At 35.9% G+C, this 22,015-nt stretch overlaps 1 protein-coding gene across 11 annotated transcripts in view; it reads left to right on the top strand.

Moving 5' to 3' along the window:
• Positions 1-22,015, top strand: part of HECTD1 (HECT domain E3 ubiquitin protein ligase 1) — a 55,783-nt gene that overhangs the window by 9,335 nt on the left and 24,433 nt on the right. For 5 of the 11 annotated variants that reach the window (XM_031593765.2, XM_031593768.2, XM_090141284.1 and 2 more), the window contains exons 3-19: positions 6,469-6,703; positions 7,549-7,776; positions 11,011-11,292; positions 11,557-11,845; positions 12,159-12,235; positions 12,325-12,423; positions 12,758-12,872; positions 13,389-13,563; positions 14,887-15,025; positions 15,231-15,401; positions 16,223-16,445; positions 19,241-19,516; positions 19,613-19,689; positions 20,224-20,358; positions 20,629-20,775; positions 21,142-21,236; positions 21,696-21,801. In XM_031593765.2, coding sequence (XP_031449625.1) covers positions 6,469-6,703; positions 7,549-7,776; positions 11,011-11,292; positions 11,557-11,845; positions 12,159-12,235; positions 12,325-12,423; positions 12,758-12,872; positions 13,389-13,563; positions 14,887-15,025; positions 15,231-15,401; positions 16,223-16,445; positions 19,241-19,516; positions 19,613-19,689; positions 20,224-20,358; positions 20,629-20,775; positions 21,142-21,236; positions 21,696-21,801 — 2,869 coding nt within the window. The remainder of the gene's footprint in view (positions 1-6,468; positions 6,704-7,548; positions 7,777-11,010; positions 11,293-11,556; positions 11,846-12,158; positions 12,236-12,324; positions 12,424-12,757; positions 12,873-13,388; positions 13,564-14,886; positions 15,026-15,230; positions 15,402-16,222; positions 16,446-19,240; positions 19,517-19,612; positions 19,690-20,223; positions 20,359-20,628; positions 20,776-21,141; positions 21,237-21,695; positions 21,802-22,015) is intronic. The other 6 variants (XM_090141286.1, XM_031593769.2, XM_090141285.1 and 3 more) reach the window with 3 other exon arrangements.

Here is a 22,015-nt window from a genome sequence, read left to right as displayed (position 1 = left end):
TTAACATACATGGCTTGTCTGACTCCCTGTTTGGTTCCTGCTGGGGTTAAGTGCATTTTCTTACCCGATTCTGCATTAAACAAACAAACAAAAAACCCTAGAATGCTGATGATTAGAAAATTCTTCTCTGAGGACCTGGTTGATAGAATTACTTCCAGATGGGCAGTGCTTTTTGTTGTGCTTCCTTTGCTTACAATTCAGTAACGATGTGTCTGTCTGAACTCAAGATCCGATTGAGGTGAAGCTCAGAAACTGTTAGGGCAATTTGATGCGTAGAGACCATCCGCTAGGTCTCGGGAATCAAGTGCCAATAACCAGAAATTCACAGAGCTGCAGAATGGAAGGGTACTCTTCATTTGTATGGACGTGACAGGGTTGCATCCCTTTTATTTCCCTACTTGCTGCTGCTCTCTTTTCCCCCTTCCAGTCCTTTCTCTTGGACCGCTCACACAGGCATATTGTCACCCCTTAAGCATGTAGGGCAGATTCTTGTAGTTGCAACTATTAGAAACCCACGTAATAGCTTAATGCAGATTTTGGGATTAGAGGGAGATCACTATAAAGCTCACCAAAATACTTAAGTTTGTAACACTTATCCATACCATACCTACAGTGAAATGACTGAAGTTGTTCAACATGTGACAGCTGTGTAATGTTATGCTTTAATTATTTTATCCACGTTTGAGATTATTGTAGCTCGAACAACTGAGGATGTGTTCCCTGTTGTGCTATTTTGGACTAACAACACTTAGGTTCTGTGTCAATGGCAGGTGGTACTTCCCTGGATAGTAGAAACTTCAGGAGCTGTTAAGGCCTGAGTGGATTTCAGCAGGCAAAAAAGAATCTGAACTCTCTGTATAGGAAGTACGTGAGTCCAGTGAGAGGAAATGTTCTTGGTCCAGTGGAACACCTGTATGTTTTCCCCAGAAAATAAACACAGCACTGTTTTTACTGTAGAATATTGAAATTTGCTTCCCCAGTATGAGAATGCTTTACCGGATAGTCACAGTGTTTAAAACTCTGCAGTACTCTGCAGTAGTGACCTGGTTTGTCTAATCAAGCAACAAACTTATTCTCACTGTATTGAACTGCTGCTCTTGATTCTACATTATCTTCCAAACTTAGGCAAAATACTTTGGTAGCAGATGTATCTTCATTACAGATCCAAGTTCAAAGCAGGCTGAGTTCTTCTGCAGCCTTCAGTAAGACTAGTAGTACTTGGCATGTATGTTGTGTATCCTCAGCTTGTTCTGAATATTACTGCTCTGAGTAAAGCAAAGCAGGACATCTTCCTTGCCCTGTTTTTACATGCATGCGCAAGGTGGCAATTTAGGTAGCAATTGTGGGCCTAATGAGAGTGGTGCAGTTCATTCTTTTGATTTCTCTTGGAGAAGCTGGAATAAAAAAAACCTTCTGTAGAGGCTTACTCTTACAAGCAGAAGATGCTGGTGATGGCACTACATGGGTAGTAATGCGCTTTGAAAATAGTGAGGAACTAAAATATGGAAATCCAATGCAAAGATGTGATACATTAAACAAATCATAGTTCTCAAAACTGCTGAGATATTGAGATAAGATTGAGTAATGTGGGGTGATGAGTTTGCATTCTCATCTGTATCAATCCTGTTGTTCAACTAGATGTTAGGTTTTCAAGGATGGATAGAATCTGTTCACTCTGTTCTTTGCTTAGTGAAGTGAAATACTGATCTGATATGAGAACCCTCGTGCTATAACATGACAAATATTAATAACTTGCATGTCACAAGCAATAGACTAGGAAGAGGTGCTAAGCAGATTGTTACGAACTTTTCTGGATAGGTGCAGATAGTGTAGTATGGAGACAGGCTCCGAGCAAGCCATGAGTGAGACTCAGACTTAATCTAACATGTGTAACGTCACAAGACTGTAACAAGTTCAGGAGGAAGAAGGCAACATCTGAAACTTACAGAGGACACGTACATGTGTTTACTTCCTGCTGGCTTGCTTATGTGATATCAGTGAAAGTCAGTCAATGATATTTGTCCTCAAGAAGTTCACATTAGTTTGCTTGGTTTAGGTTAGCATAGAAACATTATTAATCGCAATCCGCACCATCAAACTATTGTTTAAAATAAAGGAAATAATTTATATTTTGATATTCTTTTTGTCTCATCTTGGGTGTTATGACCTAAAGAGTGAAAGACTTCTACAAGTGGTTTGGACAAAGCTTCTTGAAGGCATATTTCAGAAATGCATTTAAATATAACTTGATAATTATGTTTTCATAGAATTTTAAGAAGTCAGTAGCTGACTTGAGAAGCTGTTACATGTGAGTAGTGAAGAACCTTGTACACTTCTCTTTTTCCAGGTGGAAACCTGTAGCATTGTATAGCATATTAAGTGTTGAAGACCTGTGCTGCAAGAAACTGAGTGTAGTAATGTGTTAATCTGAAACAATGTTAAAGAGCAGTGAATGGATATCCTAAAGATCCTATCTAGGAAAATTGTATCTCAGATGTTGTGGATTGCATTGTTCAAATCTTTGTTTTATCTGAGAATGCAGATGATGACTTCAGTTTATTTTGAAAGTTGTTGTCAGTGTTGCTGTCATCTTTTGGACTTGAAAAACTTGTTATGTTGCCAACTGTAACCTCCTTTAAAAAAACATAGAGTAGTTACATATTACAGATTCTTAATGCAGTGTTTAGAAAACATTAATAAATCTACTCGTGGTAGTTTTAATGGCCAAAGTGTTAGTCCCAGTGCCAGTGAAGCATGATTCTGTCTGTTTGACCCATCTCAGAGATACTTCAGACTTCTGCACATGTTTTATTCTCTGGTGTAACTTTAGGGATAATGACTTCATTTGCCTTACTGTACTGTGTAGAACTTGAACCAAATTGTTTGAGTTGAGAGAAACTTGAGGGGAGAGAAGATGACACAACTCTACGTTTCCTATGCTAAGGAAGTGAGAAGAAACGTGCATTTGTTGTCTTGGAGTCTAAAATGTCTGGTTTGATTTTTGCTCCCAGTAACAACATCTGAGTAAAATGAAATTTGTACTTTTGCTAGTTTTAAATTCGTATGAGCTGTAATAAAGCTTTTTTTTCCTCTTCATATACATCTTATATGACTGATACTTCATGAACCATCCTGGTTTTCAGTTTTTTTTTAGAACAGATTTCTCATTGCACATTAAGTAGATGATTTGATAGATGCGTTTACATTTGGTTCAGAGCATTGCATTGGAATGGCACTGTTAACAGAAACACCAAGTACACAGAGTTCAGAGGCCGAAGTAGCTTGCAGGAATTTTCTGTGAAAGCTCTTGTTAAAATAGATTGGTTGCTATTTTCGGAAGGGATAATTTTTTTGGAACATGAAGTTCATAGCGTTACTGCTGCTCTTACAGGAATTTAATGTGCTTTACTGTAGTCTTCAAATTTTATCTTAAGTCAGTAAGCTTTTTAACTTTCCAGAACCAAGTAATTTCCACAGTTCAAGTATATGACAAAGCTTCTGTTTCTTTCTGATTCCCTATGATGCAACATAGTACCCTTATTGGAAGACTGGAAAGCATTCCTTTAGATCAGAATACAGATGCTGTAGCAGTGAGAGGAGAATGTTGTTGTTTGCCTCCTAACTGAAAAAGTATGACTCCTGACTACCTAGCTACCTAGCTAGATGTTTTGGCAAAAAGTAATTAAAAACAAACCAAGAAGCAAAGTTTTTGTCAGTAATCTGTGTTTTTACAAGAAAAACATTGCTGCTGTTTATGTACTGACAAATAATTCAATATAAATGATAGGCACTTGATGACTTGGTGTTTTTCCTATGTCATCTGAGTTCTCCCAGACAACTATTTTAAAGACAGAAGTGGAGTTCTTTCAGTTCCCATTTTCAAAAAATCAAAGTTGACATTTGTGTGGTGTCTTTTTATAAACTGTTGAATCATAAGTCTTCAAGCAATACATGGGCAGAGTGTGATAGGACAAGCAGGAATGGTTTTAAAATAAAAGAGGGGAAATTTAGGTTAGATATTGGGTGGTGAAGCTCTGGAACATGTTGCCCAGAGAAAGTGTGGATGCCCCGTCTCCAAAGGCATTCAAGGCCAGGTTAGATGGGGCCCTGAGCAACCTAATCTATGAGTTCCAAGCCTGTCCAACAGCAGGACATTGGAAGTGACTGGGCTTTAAGTTCCTTTCCAACTCAAACAATTCTGTGGTACCTTATATTAATGTATCCAACACATAAACCATGTTATTCTAAGTGTTAAATGTGACGTTTATGTCTATCAAGGCTTCACTTATTCACATCACTAAGGATCACCAGGCTTTGAATTTTTTGCGCATTGTTATTTAATCACTTCACATAGCATGGTTGGATCTTTAAGGAAACAATCAGCATTTTGCACTCCCAGAATTTGATGCCCTTGTGTGTGAATCACTCACTGTACATACCAGGTGGTGTATTGAGTGACTTCTGGGTTTGTGTACAGAATAATTAATCAATGAGTACTTCACCTGTTTTTCAGACCAAATACATGCTGTTGTTTTTGCTCTGTCTGGGTTTAGACAAGTTTCAGGACTCCTTTTCTAGACCAATATATTAGAAAAAAAGTTGCAGTACTTGTTCTTTTCCTACATCTTAGAATGAGGTATGCAGTTGTTATGGCTAGTATCACAGTATGTGGCCCCTTCAATTGATTCCCCATCATCACCTTTGAAGTATTTCATTTCATGGAATCATAAAATCGTAGGGGTTGGAAGGGACCTCCAGGGATCATCGAGTCCAGCCCCCCTGCCAAAGCAGGTTCCCTACACCAGGTCGCACAGGTAGGTGTCCAGGCGGGTCTTGAATATCTCCAGAGAAGGAGACTCCACAACCTCCCTGGGCAGCCTGTTCCAGTGCTCCGTCACCCTCGCCTGAAGAAGTTCTTGCGCACATTTGTGTGGAACTTCCTGTGCTGCAGTTTCTGGCCGTTTCCCCTTGTCCTGTCTCCACACACTGCTGAAAACAGTCCGGCCTTGCCACTCTGCCCCTCACACCTTAGATATTTATAGACCTGGATCAGGTCCCCTCTCAATCTTCTTTTCTCAAGGCTAAACAGACCCAGATCACTTAGCCTTTCCTCATAGGGGAGATGCTCCAGGCCCTTCACCATCTTTGTGGCTCTCCGCTGGACTCTTTCCAAGAGATCCCTGTCTTTTTTGTACTGGGGAGCCCAGAACTGGACACAGTACTCCAGATGAGGCCTTACCAGGGCAGAATAGAGGGGGAGGATCACTTCCCTCGACCTGCCGTCCACACTTTTTTTTAGTGCACCCCAGAATGCCATTGGCCCTTTTGGCCACAAGGGCACACTGCTGGCTCATGGCCAACTTGTCATCCACCAGGACACCCAGGTCCTTCTCCGCAGAGCTCCTCTCCAGCAGGTCATCCCCCAGCCTGTACCGGTGCATGCAATTATTCCTCCCCAGATGCAAGACTCTACACTTGCTTTTATTAAACCTCATCTGGTTTCTTACTGCCCAGCTCTCCAGCCTGTCCAGGTCTCGCTGAATGGCAGCACAGCCTTCAGGCGCGTCAGCCAATCCTCCCAACTTCATATCATCAGCAAACTTGCTGAGGGTAGCCACTATTGGCCACTATCACCTCATCAAGGTCATTGATGAGGATTTTGAACAAGACCGGACCCAGCACCGACCCCTAAGGAACACCGCTACTTACAGGTCTCCATTCGGACTCAGCACCACCAATGACAACCCTCTGTGCTCTGCCAGTCAGCCAGTTCTCAACCCACCTCACTGTCCACTCATCTATCCCACACTTCCTCAGCTTTTTTATAAGGATGTCGTGGGAGACATATCAAATGCCTTGCTGGTGTTTGAACAATCATTATATTAGGTCGTTAATTGCTAAGTGATTATGTGATGTTGGAAAAGAATTTGCCTTAAGTACAGCTCAAGTGAGGGTTGGGGGAGAAGAGGGAGAAGGTGAGGAAGGATAAGAAAGGAAGTGGGTATGTTAAGAACATGAAGAAAGGCCGGACAAAGCATTAAATTATGTAGTGTACCTGAGATCTGTATTTCTTATTATTGAATGTAATATTTCATGGTTAATTGGTTATCTCATTATGAACCCTGAAGCTCTATTGAGGAAAAAATGAATTGATTGGTGAAGCAAGATTAAATTCAAAAACAACTTTCTAAGGTGATATATTTTTCCTAATGTATGCAGAATTTCAACAATATTTTTATTCTTTTGGGTTTCCGCCTGTATTGTGGCATTTTTTTAGGTTGCTGATTTGAATTCTGGGATGTCTGTGAGATACCTGCATTATATCTGAATGTTTTAGACCAGCTGTAAACTAATCTAGAATCTTCCAATAGCATGAAAAGCATCAGTCATTTAATGTAAGATGCATGAAATCTCTTAATGTAGAGGATTTTGCACAGTGTACTAATTAATCTTTTTTTTTCCCTTCAGATGTCCTCCTCGAACTTTTTTACCAGCACTGTGCAAAATTTTTCTTGATGAAAGTGCACCAGACAATGTATTAGAAGTAACAGCTCGTGCCATCACCTATTATCTGGATGTATCAGCAGAATGCACCCGTAGGATTGTCGGAGTTGATGGAGCTATCAAGGCACTTTGTAATCGTTTAGTAGTTGTTGAGCTTAACAACAGAACCAGCAGAGATTTGGCTGAGCAGTGCGTGAAGGTATGTTTTCTGTAGAATCTTGTTTAAGAGTGATCTGGAGAACTTGCTATTCCAGAACAGTTTGCTTGTATTCAAATCCTGTATATCATCAAAAAGAAAAAAATGAAGCAAAGACGTGTAGTATGTTAAAGTTTATGTGCCATCTGTGCTTCTTAGCTTTATTGTCAGTCTGAAAAAGAAATATATCTATCTACACACAAAAAAAACCCCAAAATTCTAGAATAAAGTTTTCCTGTTTGTCTAAATTGATTAGCATGCTGAGGGCTAATTTTATAATTCACCTACTGTTAAAAAAAAAACTTAATTGTTTGCTGTCTCTTCCATAGTATGGGGTGTAGCTCCAGTGCAGCCTTGTGAAGTTTTCAGAAGAATTTACAAGACCCTCAAAATCTTTTCCATATAGTGTAACTTGTTATGTGATAGCACGTAGGCTGTAGTAATCAAGGACTAAAACTAAGACTTTACACATGCATTTCCTATTTATGCTATTCCAGGTTACTTGAAAGAGTATCACTGAAGTAACAGGATTTGTGGAAGTTTCAGAGCTCTCAGTTGTGTGTTACCCGAAACCTAATCTCTCAGAAAAAGATGATCTTATTTAGCCTTCCTTATGAACACTTTTTAAAGAAAAAAACAAAACAACAACAATAAAACTACTGTAGGAGGGATTTTCTTGTATTTGGTCCTGTATCTTAAAATAAAACTGTTAGTGTGCTGGAGATTTTGAATCCTTATAGGTTTTGAAGAGGTTTTCCTATGTTATTTTGCCTCCTTAAGTTCTGTAGGTGTATATACACAGCTAACTGTATTTTTATGTACTGTAATCATATTTCATTTCATTTTAGGTGTTGGAATTAATCTGTACCCGTGAGTCAGGAGCTGTGTTTGAAGCTGGAGGGTTGAACTGTGTCCTGACATTTATTCGTGACAGCGGACATCTTGTTCATAAAGATACTTTACATTCTGCTATGGCTGTAGTATCCAGGCTGTGTGGCAAAATGGAACCTCAGGATTCTTCATTAGAGATCTGCGTGGAATCACTGTCTAGTTTATTAAAACATGAAGACCATCAGGTAATGTAACTGTTGGCTCAATAAATTGTGAATTTAACATCCATTATGTTTAATAAATGAATGGCTTTGTATTTTTATATAGTCTTCATAACGAGGTGTTTACATAGTAGTGGTTATATTTGGATATTATGGTAGTTTTCTTTTACAGTTGTGATGACAAGAGAATATAAATACTGCTTAGTGTTTAACTGCAAGTGCTATTGTGTGAATATGATCTTATCCTGCCTCTGACTATTTATTTAGAAATGTCCTGGTGACTTTTTCTTGGAAATAGCATCTGAAGTAGTTGTTTTATATCTGTGCTTCAGTCAGTATTATACTGACTGTAAATAAAAGGTGAAAGTTTAGTTTGTTTTTCTGTTGCCTGGCTAAGGGAAACAACAAAAACATCCACAGTACATGTTAATATATAGTACTGGAAGCCACTTAAACGGTACTACTGTAGACCCAACATCACTTTTTTACAACACTTTTATAAACTTGAGGTAATGTAAAATCTAGGAAATAATTCCTTTAATTTTCCCACTGGTACCATTCTTTTGTGTATTTCACATTAATGCTTTGCAATAGCTGTTCAGTCAAATTTTTGCTACATCCTGACCAGGTTTCTTGTCAGTGCCATTCTCAGGCCCAGTTTCTATCCCACCTTTGTCCCTATTCCTGTCTTTACTCCACCCCAACTCCCTATTTTTGTTTAGTTAGACTCCCAAATGTGGCATGGTAAGTCTTTTTGACTGTGTGCTATACTTCTGTTGTATTTTCAGACCTTTTTGAAGTAACCACGTATCAGATGGCTGTTGCAAATGAACAAGCACCTTTGGTTTTTAGACATAAAACTTGATTAATCACTGACCATTTGAGGCAAGCTAACTCTGAAGTTTAGATCATAAGTCTGTAGTTTTTATTTCTTCATTTAAAATGTTTCAAAAAAAATTTTTTTTTGGAGATTGGAGATCTGAGCAAAAATTCCAACTTTCATAAACTTTGTCTTTCAGTATTTAATGCTTAAAGATGAGTTTGCTTAAGCTCAGAGAAGTCCATTTGATAGTAAATGAATTTGAGAACTGTATACTTTCTGTGAAGGAAGGATTTATGACAGATGATGATCTTTGTTCTGGATTTGCCCAGTAACTTCCTGTCATTTTCTTTTTTATTTTCTTTTTTTTCTTCTTGGTCACTTTGTGACCAAGTCTGGGTAGCCAGTGAGTAATTGCACTTGATTAGTAGAGTTCACACCAAATGAATGAGGCCTCAAAAACAGCTTATGTATGTTTGCTTTTTTAACCTTCCTACTTCACTTATGATTTGTGAGAAAAAGTATAAATATCTTTCACAGTACAATTTCTTTGTTAACTGATGTCCATCGTGCAGGACTAAGTAAGCTGAACCTTGCTTGTGTATTTTTGACAGAGCAGTTCTGGTGAAATTGGTAAATTGTTTACATTATGATTTACATAAAGATCAAAGGAATTTTTTATACCCCTTGCTGTCAAAGAATGGCAGCAGAATGTCAGAGAACGTATCTAGTCACCATTGTAAGATAAAGAAAAAAATCTCTTATAAAAGTACTGATAAATCAGAATGTTTGGCATGCAGGGACCATGCCAGCAAGTGCTGTATTTAGTCATGAGAATAGTTGTTTATCAAGTCTTCAACTTTGTGAAGATTTATGATTTTTAACTTAATATAGTCTGGCTAAATGGCTAATAATTCAATAATCTGTGTAGCAACTGTCTTTAAGGCCTCTATATGTGATAATCGATTTGAAAATGGGCTGCACTTGAAATTGATGTCACTTTTGGGACTAAGGATTGTATTAACTTAGAATTTGATGATGAACAGATACTGGGTTGTTTTGTTTGTTTGTTTTTGTTTTTAATTAAACTTCAGAGAGCCTGGTTTGCTGCCTTATGTTTAGGAAGGCAAACATGCCAGAAGCAGCTCACATTGATGTGCATATGCGAAGTCCATGATATGATGAGTAGAGACATTTCTAGTGTAATGTGCAGTATAGATGAGAGACATTCAAGGCAACCCCCATGCTCTGTTTTCAACACAAGCATGAGGAGAAATTGTATCCTTTTCCTGGGCAGTTGGCCAGAAGTATTTTTTGCTGGGCTGTTAAGAGGATCATCAGTAAGCTTTATTTCCACAGTGTCACTGCGGATTGCACTTTTATTCTTTAAACTTCAGTGAGGAATCTGAATTTCAGGTTTTATATATATTTTTTGATATATTTTATATATATATATACATATTTATTATTATTATTTTTTCCAGAAAAAACTCAACGTATCCCTGTCAGATGGACAGGGGGTTACTTAAATGTTGTAAACCACTTCTGCCCGTTAGTCCTTTTTGTAGGCTTGGGACAATTGCAAAATTTATTTTACTGAAGAGAAGTATGTGGACCTTTAAATACAACGTTAGCTATCAAATACTTAGTAAATTAATGCTTTGGCAGTTCTGAATTGGTATCTCTGCTAATGGCTTGTTGCATGGCATTAAAAGAAAGCAGCAGGTTAATATAACGTAGTCTTAGTGTTATGAAATTATAACATAGTAGAGTATCTTATCAATATATAAAATTCAAATATTTTAAAAATTGTTCTTGTACCTTGAAAGAACAAATTTGAAATTCAATAAATGTCTAAAAGTTGAAGTAAAAACTTAGTGCACTCTCTTATTCTATTTATTTTTTTTTTCCCTTTTGCAGCTTAATTAAAAAATCACTTCAACAATTTCTAACATCAAAGCAACCAAAATGTTTTGCACTCAGTGCCTAAATACCAAACTTCAGTTGATTGTTTTTTATTGAACTATGTTATCAGAGTAGACAATTACTATTGGGGATTATAAGTAGTTGTATCTCTTGTAAGAACAACATATATAACTACATGGGGGCTTAAAAACTTTTAAATGTATTTAATAGCAAATTTTCTAATAAAATGTTGCTGTATATTCGTTCGTGTCTTTGTGTATGTAGTTAAGGAGATACAGTACTGAATTTTACACAATTTTCCTGTATCATTATAAGAGACAAAGGGGTAAGAAAACAGTACAGTCCTTTAGTGAGTGTTTCAGAATATTGTTGTGTTTCAACTTTGAACCGTCTCCACTCGTTAAATACGGAGGGAGCTTGGGGAAATGAGCTTTTTTTTCTTTGTTTCTGGGAATGTCCTTTTAGCACCTTAAGTGACAGATTATTCATCTTTTCACTTACTTCTTTCTTAGGTTTCAGATGGAGCTCTGCGATGTTTTGCTTCATTAGCTGACAGATTCACACGTCGTGGAGTTGACCCAGCTCCATTAGCTAAGCATGGATTAACTGAGGAGTTGTTATCTCGCATGGCAGCTGCTGGTGGGACAGCATCAGGACCATCTTCAGCTTGCAAACCTGGCCGAACTAGCACTGGAGCACCATCTACAGCTGCAGACTCTAAATTAAGTAATCAGGTGTCAACTATTGTAAGCCTGTTGTCAACCCTGTGTAGAGGCTCTCCAGTAGTAACACATGTAAGAAATCATTTTATACTACAGCTTCTTATTCTCTTAGGCCATTTTCCTGTACATATTCCTTTAGTATATGCAAGACTTGTGTTGCTGTTTTATGTATACATTTATAGGCTATGAAAGGTGTGTGTGTATATGTTTTTATATATATACACACACACATAGGTTATTTATCAAGAGGAGGAAAAAAGCTGAAACATTTCATATGGAAATGAAACCCAATTTTGATAGTATTTTCTAAAGCCCTGTATATTTTTTATTGTTCAGACTTTTAATTATTTCCAGGATCTCCTAAGATCTGAACTTCCAGATTCTATAGAAAGTGCGTTGCAGGGTGATGAGAGATGTGTACTGGATACCATGCGGTTAGTAGATCTTCTTTTGGTGCTACTGTTCGAAGGGAGAAAAGCCCTGCCAAAATCCAGTGCTGGATCTACAGGCAGAATTCCAGGATTGCGAAGACTGGATAGTTCTGGTGAACGTTCTCATCGGCAGCTGATAGACTGCATCCGCAGTAAGGATACCGATGCATTAATAGATGCTATTGACACAGGAGGTAAGCAAAAATTGTCTGAAATGGAAGTTAGATATTTTATTTATCTTTCTGTTTTTATAATGTATGGTGTTTTAATACTTAGGTGGTACCTTGAAATAGTATATACAAGTTGATTTTGTTAAATGCACAACAGTTCCTGGTAGTAATAATTCCAATGCTACTTTTCCCTTTTTTCTGGATTACAGTTAACAGTATAATTGTTTGTACTGAAAATGTTTAATTTTTTTCAGACCTACCATTTGCTTAAGAAACAGTGCTGAAGCTTAATCTTTTAATATTTTATATTTCAGTTATTTTTAATTGTGTCTTTCAGCTTTTGAAGTAAATTTCATGGATGACGTAGGACAAACTCTTTTAAACTGGGCCTCAGCTTTTGGAACTCAGGAAATGGTAAATAGATTTCAGAGAATCTTAAAAGTTTAGGTTATTTTTGTAAACCAAGACGTAGAAAAACTTGTTTGATTTTTCTTGTTTTATAGGTAGAATTTCTCTGTGAAAGGGGTGCTGATGTTAACAGAGGGCAGAGGTCATCCTCATTACATTATGCAGCATGTTTTGGAAGACCTCAGGTAGCAAAGGTAAGATATAAACTGATGCTATTAGGAAGCCTTATATACTGAATTTTTGCTTTGTAGTATATATAAATTCTTTGAGGCAGTATGTTTAATGTGTGTACTGTCAAATATTTGCTTGTTCTTTACTGTGTTTATTGCAATACAAAGTTTTGGTTACAGTAAGTCAGTAATATGAATAAAAGTAGTTATCAGTTTTACAGATATAAGAAGCACATTGTATTCTAACTTTGCATGAAAGTGTGAGAAAAATGTTGGAAGAATGTATGGAAAAATATATTTATATCTTTGAATTAAGAAATCTTAATATTATTTAATATTCGATAATATATGTTCTCAGACTCTCTTGCGACATGGTGCAAACCCTGATTTAAGAGATGAAGATGGGAAAACTCCTTTAGACAAAGCTCGTGAAAGGGGTCACAGTGAAGTAGTAGCTATTCTACAGTCTCCAGGTGAGTGCAGATTTTAATTCCTTACCCTTTTAATTCAGTTATTAGAATTTTTACTCAAAAAAAAAACCCAAAACTCATGAGAAAATAGTGTTTTGTGACCATCCTTGCGTGTAACATTTCACATGTTCTTAAGAGAAGGGGAGCTGCAGAAGAAACTTAGTGGGTATAAGCAATGCCAGTGGTACTGATCTTCAGCTGTTTGCCCTGTTTCAGGAAGTATCAGTCTTGGTAGCTTCTCTGGCATCCTTTCTACATGTAAACTGCGCTTTACCTGCTTGTGAGGCTCTTGTAGCGCTTTAGTCATAGACAGTTGTTAGTTTGTCTTTATTTTAAGTAGTTTGAGCTACTCTAATGAGTGATCTTTGGTAGTACTTTTATCTCATGACTTTCTTTACAAATACGATTTCTTGACATATAAATTTTACTTTTTAGAAATGTATATTACTGTTCGGACATCCAGATCTTAATAAAGTAAACTTTTTATGTGAAGGTTGTTTTTGTTTGTTTATTTTCCAGGGGATTGGATGTGTCCTGTTAACAAAGGAGATGAGAAGAAAAAGAAGGATGCAAACAAGGATGAGGAAGAATGTAATGAACCCAAAGGCGATCCAGAAATGGCACCTATATACTTGAAAAGATTATTGCCTGTATTTGCACAAACATTTCAACAAACTATGTTGCCTTCAATAAGGTAATAGGAGGGATTGTCAATTTCCCTGCATATTTTTTCATTTTTTAATAGTCTCTGATAAACATGTGAAGATAAATTTTTTTCTAGTAAAAATTATCACATCTGAAAGGTAGAGTAATGCAAGTGGTATTTTAACATGCTTTTGTTCAAATAGAAGTGATGGTTTGAAAAGTGTTGAGTCTTATTTTATATCGTATTTTAGATAGCTTTCTTTCCTCCTTTCTGGGTAATTGGTGTCTTGAAAGGAATATGATCAGCAAAAGTTGGAGAGAGAAAGGTGTTCTTTTGACTACAGGGAGCATTATGACAGAATACTGTGTTCTTATGGTAACTTGCACTATGGATATTCTATTTGGTTACAGCTGCTGTAATGGAAGTGCTCTTTTAGGAGAGGAAAACTAATGAAGTGGTACATACATGGGGGAGCTCAGACTGGAAAAAGTTATTGTAGAAAGCTTCTTTATAGCTTAAGTGTTTATCAATTGGGAAAGATGCTTGTTACTGAGAGAAAGCAATCTAATTCGATACTTAAAAAGCAATACTGTGGGTGGCATACTGTGTTTGTGATAAATTTTGTCTCACCTTAACCTCTCAGTCTTTTATGCACAAATATAATATTTGCTTACTCGCTTACTCTCTTACTTGTGATCCCAGTGTATGAGTACTTCTAGGGATGAAATGCTTTGGGGCAGCTTAAATTAGGCCATTTTAAATAAAGGGAAAAAGAAGCGATGTTAAGCAGTGTAATTAACTGCTGTTGAAGACTGTAGCTTTTCATATTTTAAAGTTTTATTTTCAAATGTGGTTAATCATATGTTTAAAACTCACTTGGAATAAAAAATCATCTTTAACCGTACACAAGTAATTGATTTCTGAATTTATTTTGCTTTTTAACATGGAAAGTGGGATGGTCTAATGGTAATTTTAGACTTCAGAACTCTAGGGATCTAACCGAAATGGCTGAAAGCGTGTGACAGGCTCAAGACTGAAATAGATACCTAAGTGTCAGATGGTGCATGCAGAAATGAACTGCCATCACTAAGAAGGTAGAATGTGGAATTGATTTGACTAGAGAAGGGTGAAAAAGGCTGGAGTATGTTAGAGTGTCATAGTATTGTAGAATTAAGATCTATAGGTAGATTATTCTTGGAGTTTATCTGGCACTTAAAAATCTGTTCCAGAACAGGAACTCATTTCAAAAAACTGTTTCTGTAAACTTGCATAGATGTAGTGCAAAAGCAATTTTATCTTGAACATTTTTGTTACCCTGAGTACTGTTTCCTTTCTTTATAATAAATCTTTTTCCTGTCATCTGTTTTAAAGGAAAGCAAGTCTTGCTCTCATTAGAAAAATGATACATTTTTGTTCTGAGGCGCTGCTGAAAGAGGTTTGTGACTCTGATGCTGGCCACAATCTGCCCACAATACTGGTTGAGATAACAGCTACAGTTCTTGATCAAGAGGTAGGAAGAAGTAACATTTCCCAAAGCCACTTTATTTAAAAAAATAAAATAAAAAGATTATGCTCATCAATTCCACATGCTTATTAACAGTGAATGTTTTAGTGTTCATAGTGTTCATCTATAACTGGGTATGAAGTTCATCCTGTCAAGATATTAAGTAAAGAGATCTCACTTATTGTTTCCTTTCCATTTCAATTTATTACAGGATGATGATGATGGCCATTTGTTAGCGTTGCAGATCATAAGGGATTTGGTGGATAAAGGTGGTGATCTTTTTCTAGACCAACTGGCTAGACTTGGTGTAATCAGTAAAGTGTCAACTTTGGCAGGACCTTCATCTGATGATGAGAATGAAGAGGAGTCTAAACCTGAGAAAGTAAGTACGGAAATGCTACATTTATTTGTTCCTATAAAACCAGCATTTCTAAAACAATTTTCGGTACTGTGAAAATGTCCAGTGGAAGGTAGCTAGATAAGTTACTAAATTAATGCTTATTGTATGCCAGTTTTTTGTTGTTGATGTTGCTATTTTGTAATTTAGTTTCCTCTTAGCGTATTGTTACTTACTGAGTGTTCGTATTTGTACGTCCTTAGTTAAGTGGACACTGATTTGCTGTGCATCTTATACATGCACATTGGAACAGATAGCTGTAGGTGGTTTTAAATATTTGTATGAAATATATTAAAAACATAAAAATGAAAATAATTTTCTACATAATGAATAGCTTAACTGCATGTTGAAGTTGTTTGCTGATTTCCAGTAGTCATTTAGAGACAGCTCAGACACTTGTATTATTCATTTAATTAAGATTTGTTATGCCTTAAGTTTTGATGCCATCTGCACACGTTTCTAGACAACTGGTTCTGGGTGGCCCTGCATATGAGAAGGAGTTTGGGCAAGATGTCTGTCAGACGTCTCTTCCTGCCTTAAGCATTCTGTTCTCACAAAGTGAGTTTTGAAGAGAGGTAGTTACCCCAGTCAGTAGGCTGCTGTTATTGAGTTGATTGGCATCTGAAACTTTTTCAAAGTAGTTCTGTTAATGAATGCTTTCAAAGATGTATTTTACAGGCAGAAGGGTTTAGTTTGTTTTACACTTAAATCTTTTTTAAAAAATTTTGTATTCTGTGTTTTGTTTTTCTGTGGTGTTTTTTGTTTGTGTGTTTTGTGTTTAAGTACTTTTTTTTTTTTTTTTGTAGGAGGATGAACCACAGGAGGATGCTAAGGAGCTGCAGCAGGGTAAACCATATCACTGGAGGGACTGGTCAATCATTAGGGGAAGGGACTGCTTGTACATCTGGAGTGATGCTGCAGCCCTGGAACTGTCTAATGGTAGTAATGGATGGTTCAGATTTATCTTGGATGGAAAACTGGCCACAATGTACTCCAGTGGAAGCCCAGAGGGAGGATCTGATAGTTCAGGTAGTTTTTTCTCAGTTCAAATCTAAGTTTTGAGATTATTTGATTTGCTTATATAATTTGATTGGAGTTATTTTGTTTTGCAGGAATTGGCTTACTAAATAGTAAAGGAAGTAAACAGGTGGAAGGTGGTCAGTTACTTGTGATGCTTTTCATGAGATAGCATGTGACCGTAACTTGACTTCCTTGTTGAATTGTGTAAAGTGAACATCTTGCCAGTGAAAGTGTATTAACTTTGTATTGTTTTGTTTCTTCTTCATGCATACTTAATTTTTCACCCCAGTCATTAAAAGCACTTTGTAGTGGCTGTTCGAAGAAAAGCAGGTTGAAATGGCAATCTCTTGTTTGCTTCTAGCTAGCAGAATGAAATTGCATGTGTTTGGAGATAAAGTAACAGAAAGTTTCTCGTCAAGACTGGGAAACAAGTTACAGTGTCTTAATTGTTTGCTGGAGAGATGATAAGGGGACCGACCTTATACACTGGCAATGTACAGAGTTTTGTTAAATTTTCTGTACACAATACACAACTTGTTATGGATGTAAAAGCAACCCTTCTTTTTGTTTCATCTTTTTTGCAGTAGCTCATACATTTATGAACCAATCGATGTGAAATGCTTTATGATACTTATTTTTCAACCAGCTGTAGAGTGAAATATCAGTACATGTTATATTACAATTCAGGATAGAAATGAAGTGCCAATGTCATTTTCCCTCAATTTTTAGATGTGAAGACAAGTCGAGATTCGGTGCATTTCTAGATTATAACACTATGGAAACCACTCCTGAATTTTTTTTGACAAAGTGTATTCTCAAATTCTTTAAACAAGGCAAACAGTTGTGTTGATAGACTGATTTATCATACAACATAATTCTAAGAAAATCCATGAGACTTATTTCTTAATCATCGCATCTCCTGGATGAAACTTCTGCTTGCTTCCTTCCAACTAGATGGAATGGGATGGAATTCTACTGTTTCTATAGGAGAGTAATTGAATGCGAGTGAAGAGAACTTAGATTGTCGATTTAAGATTATATGCCTGTTCCTATCAATCTTTTTTAAAAAAATTTTTACTTTCTTAAATTATTGAGTAGATCCCAAATTTTTGAACAAGATCTCTACCATGGTTATTATGGAAGACAAGTAGCTAAACTAGGGTTAAATTAGGCCTTTTTTTCCTATTTTTTTTTCTGTCAAGCAGACGTCTACTAAGGAGTGCTGACATTGCAGTGTCATTGCTTGATGTTTAACCTGTTAAGCATGTGCAGCAGCCTCTTTCTCTTGAGATGTAAAACTAGTGTTTAAGATTTAACTAAAAATCCTACAACACAGCATTGATTCAGAATAGTTTCTTTAAGTCTTGAACTGTACAATGTGTTGTGCTGTCCTAAATCATTGCTGATTAATCCCATGGTATACTTTCTAGTAATTTAATGGCTGGCAGGAGTATAGTGGGTTGACTAATGGAATTTGTTGGTGTGTATTGCATGATGGGGGAAGTGTGGAGAAATGTGTATACTTCAAATGTTTGTGGAAGGTCTGTCCTCACTCCTCTCTACTTTAGCTTAATAATTGTTTGTTTGAATTCCTAGGGAAAAAAAAATTCAATGCAAAAATTGAAATTCAGCGGCAGTTCTTTGAATGAGTTTCAAAATTTTGTCTAAGGGATCCCAAAAATTATTTCCAACTATGCGTAATCATTGCACTTTCAGTGTGATGTACAATTTAGTAAATAGGTAAAAGTATACTTAACAGAAATTTATAAGAGCTTCATTAACAGATTTTTATTTCTTTTTTTAATTAACTTCACTGGATGCTACAAATTTTAAGCACTAAAGAGTGACATGCCTCAGGAGTGCATATTTATTTTTGCATACAGAAGACTGTTGATTTTTTAAAATGTATTAAGCAGCAGAAAAAGATGGCAAATTTAAAAAAACATAGCTTGTAAGTCATTGCAGCAAACAGAAAACAACAATTTTATGTATTTATGGGCTACAAATGTAATTATGATTTCATCAGATATTCTGGAATTACATTAACATTTCTAATGCACTCTTTTGATTACAGCAATATCAAAAATTTAAAAATTGAGTAGTTCAGAATAGTTTCAAGCTAGATGACCTGCACATCCAAAAAGTGGGATATGAGCCTGTTTCTTTATCTGTTATCTCTATAAAAATATCTGCTTCTTATCAGTTCTCGTTTGGTACCATTAGACTTGGTTCATACTTCCCTCAGAGAAGGTGAATGTTGAAATTCTACAAAGGAGATAATTTAAAATTTTAATATAACTTGTAAAAATATTTTCTGTTTTGTTGACATGACAGTTAATCTCAACAAGTAGCCGTTATTTCAGTTTTAACACACGTCTGTATCTCATCATGTTCTCTATAGTTTTTGTGATATTTTTTCCATTTTTTTATACAGCTTCAATGTTTTTTTTCTCCACTTGCTCTAAATGTAGTTGATGCTCTTTTCCAGTTGGAAGATTCATTTTGTTTTCTGTTTCAGAAACATGAGTAGTTCATGCTGGCAATAATGAGATTTAAATTATTTTAACAAAACGAAGCTTATCATGGATTTCTTTGATATTAGTATAAAGAGTTGTGGTCCATTTTGATGTGATTGGGGAATGCATCACTGCTGGAATACATAGTGGGAAGAATTTTAAAACACAACTTTTAATTTCAAACTTAATTTTGCATTGAATGTGCTCAGTTATTTTGCTCTTGGGAGATACATGATGGTGAAATCAATTGTTAGAAGAAACAAAAAATATTTGTTTCTTTTTAACTAGAAAGTAGGAGTGAATTCCTAGAGAAGCTGCAAAGAGCTCGAAGCCAAGTAAAGCCATCTACTGCAAGTCAGCCAATTTTATCAGCACCTGGGCCAACTAAACTTACTGTGGGAAATTGGTCACTTACCTGTTTAAAAGAAGGAGAAATTGCTATCCACAATTCAGATGGTCAGCAAGCTACAATACTGAAAGAAGATCTGCCAGGCTTTGTGTTTGAATCTAACAGAGGAACAAAGCATTCATTTACAGCCGAAACTTCTCTGGGTAAGTATGTAGGTATGTATGATGCACAGGTAGGAGCACGTATATACCAGGTAGTTTCTTTGTTTACACACCTGTGGGAATTGTGACGTTTCTAAAAATATATTGCAGGATCAGAATTTGTGACTGGTTGGACTGGCAAAAGAGGAAGGAAGTTAAAATCTAAACTGGAGAAGACAAAACAGAAGGTTGGCAAACATCTATGAGTTTTATACTTCAAATTTAATTGACTTTGTTTTATTTTTCATTATGTGTATGAGATATAGTTTTCTCTTAGAGGTTTAAGATATTCTTTAATTTCAGCTATATACAATTTAAGTTTGAAGGGGACAGCTGGCAAACCAAACTTACAACAACGCAGTTTTGCAGCTGCTTTAGTCCGGAGCATTTCATTTGCTGTACTCTTTTAAAGGAAAATAATTTATTTTATTTTTATTTTTATTTTTTAAAGTTACTGGCGTATATAATGCATGATTCATCTATTGCTTGTTCCAGTTGTTGTTTTGAATTGATGGAAGTTGTGTAGTTGGTTGGAATGTTTTAATGATTGTTAAAGTTTAATTTCTATAAATTTCAGTAAGATTCTGCTTATTTCCTTGTTTTCCTGTGTTATTTATCCTTTCACAGCCTTTTCATCTTATGTATATTGTATGACAGGTTTCTGTTTCTGGAATCTCGAATAATAAAGTGGTCTTATTCACATTATGAAAATCCTTTTGTAGGTACGCACTATGGCAAGAGATTTATATGATGATCATTTTAAAGCCGTTGAAAGCATGCCTCGAGGAGTAGTTGTAACACTGAGGAATATAGCAACACAGTTAGAGTCTGCATGGGAACTTCATACAAACAGACAGGTAATCATCTCTCCTTTATTCTATAATATGTGATGTCAGTAGATTTCACATAGCAACATTTAGACTCATCTATGTAATTATGTAAAAGAAAGGCACAGTGTGTCTATCTGAACAGGTTTTATAGTGGGATCTTGTGTGCGGGGTGGGGTGTTTTGGTGAAGTTTTTTTTCGTAGTGCCCGTAGTTATGTGAATTACTGGGATATTATTTCTCAAATGACTCAGGTGAAAAAACTGTTGCCTTGTTTCACCATAATTGTCTTGTCTTTCAGTGTATCGAGGGAGAAAACACTTGGAGAGATTTGATGAAGACTGCTTTGGAAAACTTAATTGTACTTTTGAAGGATGAGAATACCATTTCTCCATATGAAATGTGCAGTAGTGGATTAGTTCAATCATTGCTTACAGTTTTAAATAATGTGAGTTTACAGAACATAAGTCTCTGAAGAAAAGCTTTTGAAAGAATGCATAGGCATGGGCCATAATTTAAAGATCTATTATAAATATGGTTTTTTTGACTTGATGAAAATCAAGTGGAATTGCACCAGTCAGTGATCCGACCCATTAATTATGTACTATCCCTACAGATTGCTTCAGTTCAAACATGCTGCTAAATGTTTTTCAGTTAATGGTGATCATTTATAATGGCTGGTATTGTTTAGCTTTAGAGATAAAGGTTTTTGAATAGAGAATTCAGTAAGCCTAAACAGATATTATGCCAATATAAAGAATGAATGCGTTGCACTATATTAGATGTTATATATATGTATTTTTTTCTCTTTTAGAATGTTGATTTAGATATGAAACAAGACTGTAGTCAACTAGTGGAAAGAATAAATGTATTCAAAACAGCATTCAGTGAAAATGAAGATGATGAAAGGTAGGTTAAAAGAAAAAACAACAAAAAATAACAAGCATTTGTGATTAAGGAATGTATGTTTAAAATAGTTTGAAGGCAAATTCAATTTCTTTCCATTACCATTTTGTGATTTCTGTGATTAAATAGAGAATTGATCTTAAAAGACTGCATTTAACACTAAGTACTGAAGTAGTAATTAGAAGAAAAGAAAAATGTAATTACATCTATCTGCAAGAATCAACTGTGAATGTGCATCTGTTGACAAATATAAAGGTGGAGTATTGGTTCATTACTGTTTGCAAGGTAGTATTTTTCTTACTGTGCTATTGCCAGACTAGACGCCAAAGGTGAACAACTCAAGCTACACCAATAGAAATAGCATATTGAAATATTTGCTACATGTAGGCACTATTCACTGAAATATTGTGGAGTTTTTTTTTCTTGTACGTGTGATAACCTAGTAACTGTTCACTTTCACAGTCGACCAGCAGTTGCATTAATTCGGAAATTAATAGCAGTGTTAGAATCTATTGAACGTCTACCTCTTCACTTGTATGATACACCAGGATCTACTTACAATCTTCAGGTAAAACAGTGATATCACACAGTATTGTATATTGTTACACCACTGAATATTTTATATGGATTTCAGGAAGAATTACATGCGTGAAAATTGTATGAGATACACTCTTGTAAATTGGATAAAGTTAGCTAAATAACAACAAGGTTCTTAGCATTTAATTGCTCTACTACCTTCCCTAATGTGTGGATCTTCCTCTGCTTTGATTTGCTTTCATATT

Source organism: Phasianus colchicus, chromosome 5 (assembly GCF_987193195.1).
Source record: "Phasianus colchicus chromosome 5, bPhaCol1.hap1.1, whole genome shotgun sequence".
NCBI lineage: Eukaryota > Metazoa > Chordata > Aves > Galliformes > Phasianidae > Phasianus > Phasianus colchicus.
The sequence above is the reverse complement of the archived record's forward strand: the minus strand, read 5'-3'. Positions and strand labels throughout refer to the sequence as shown.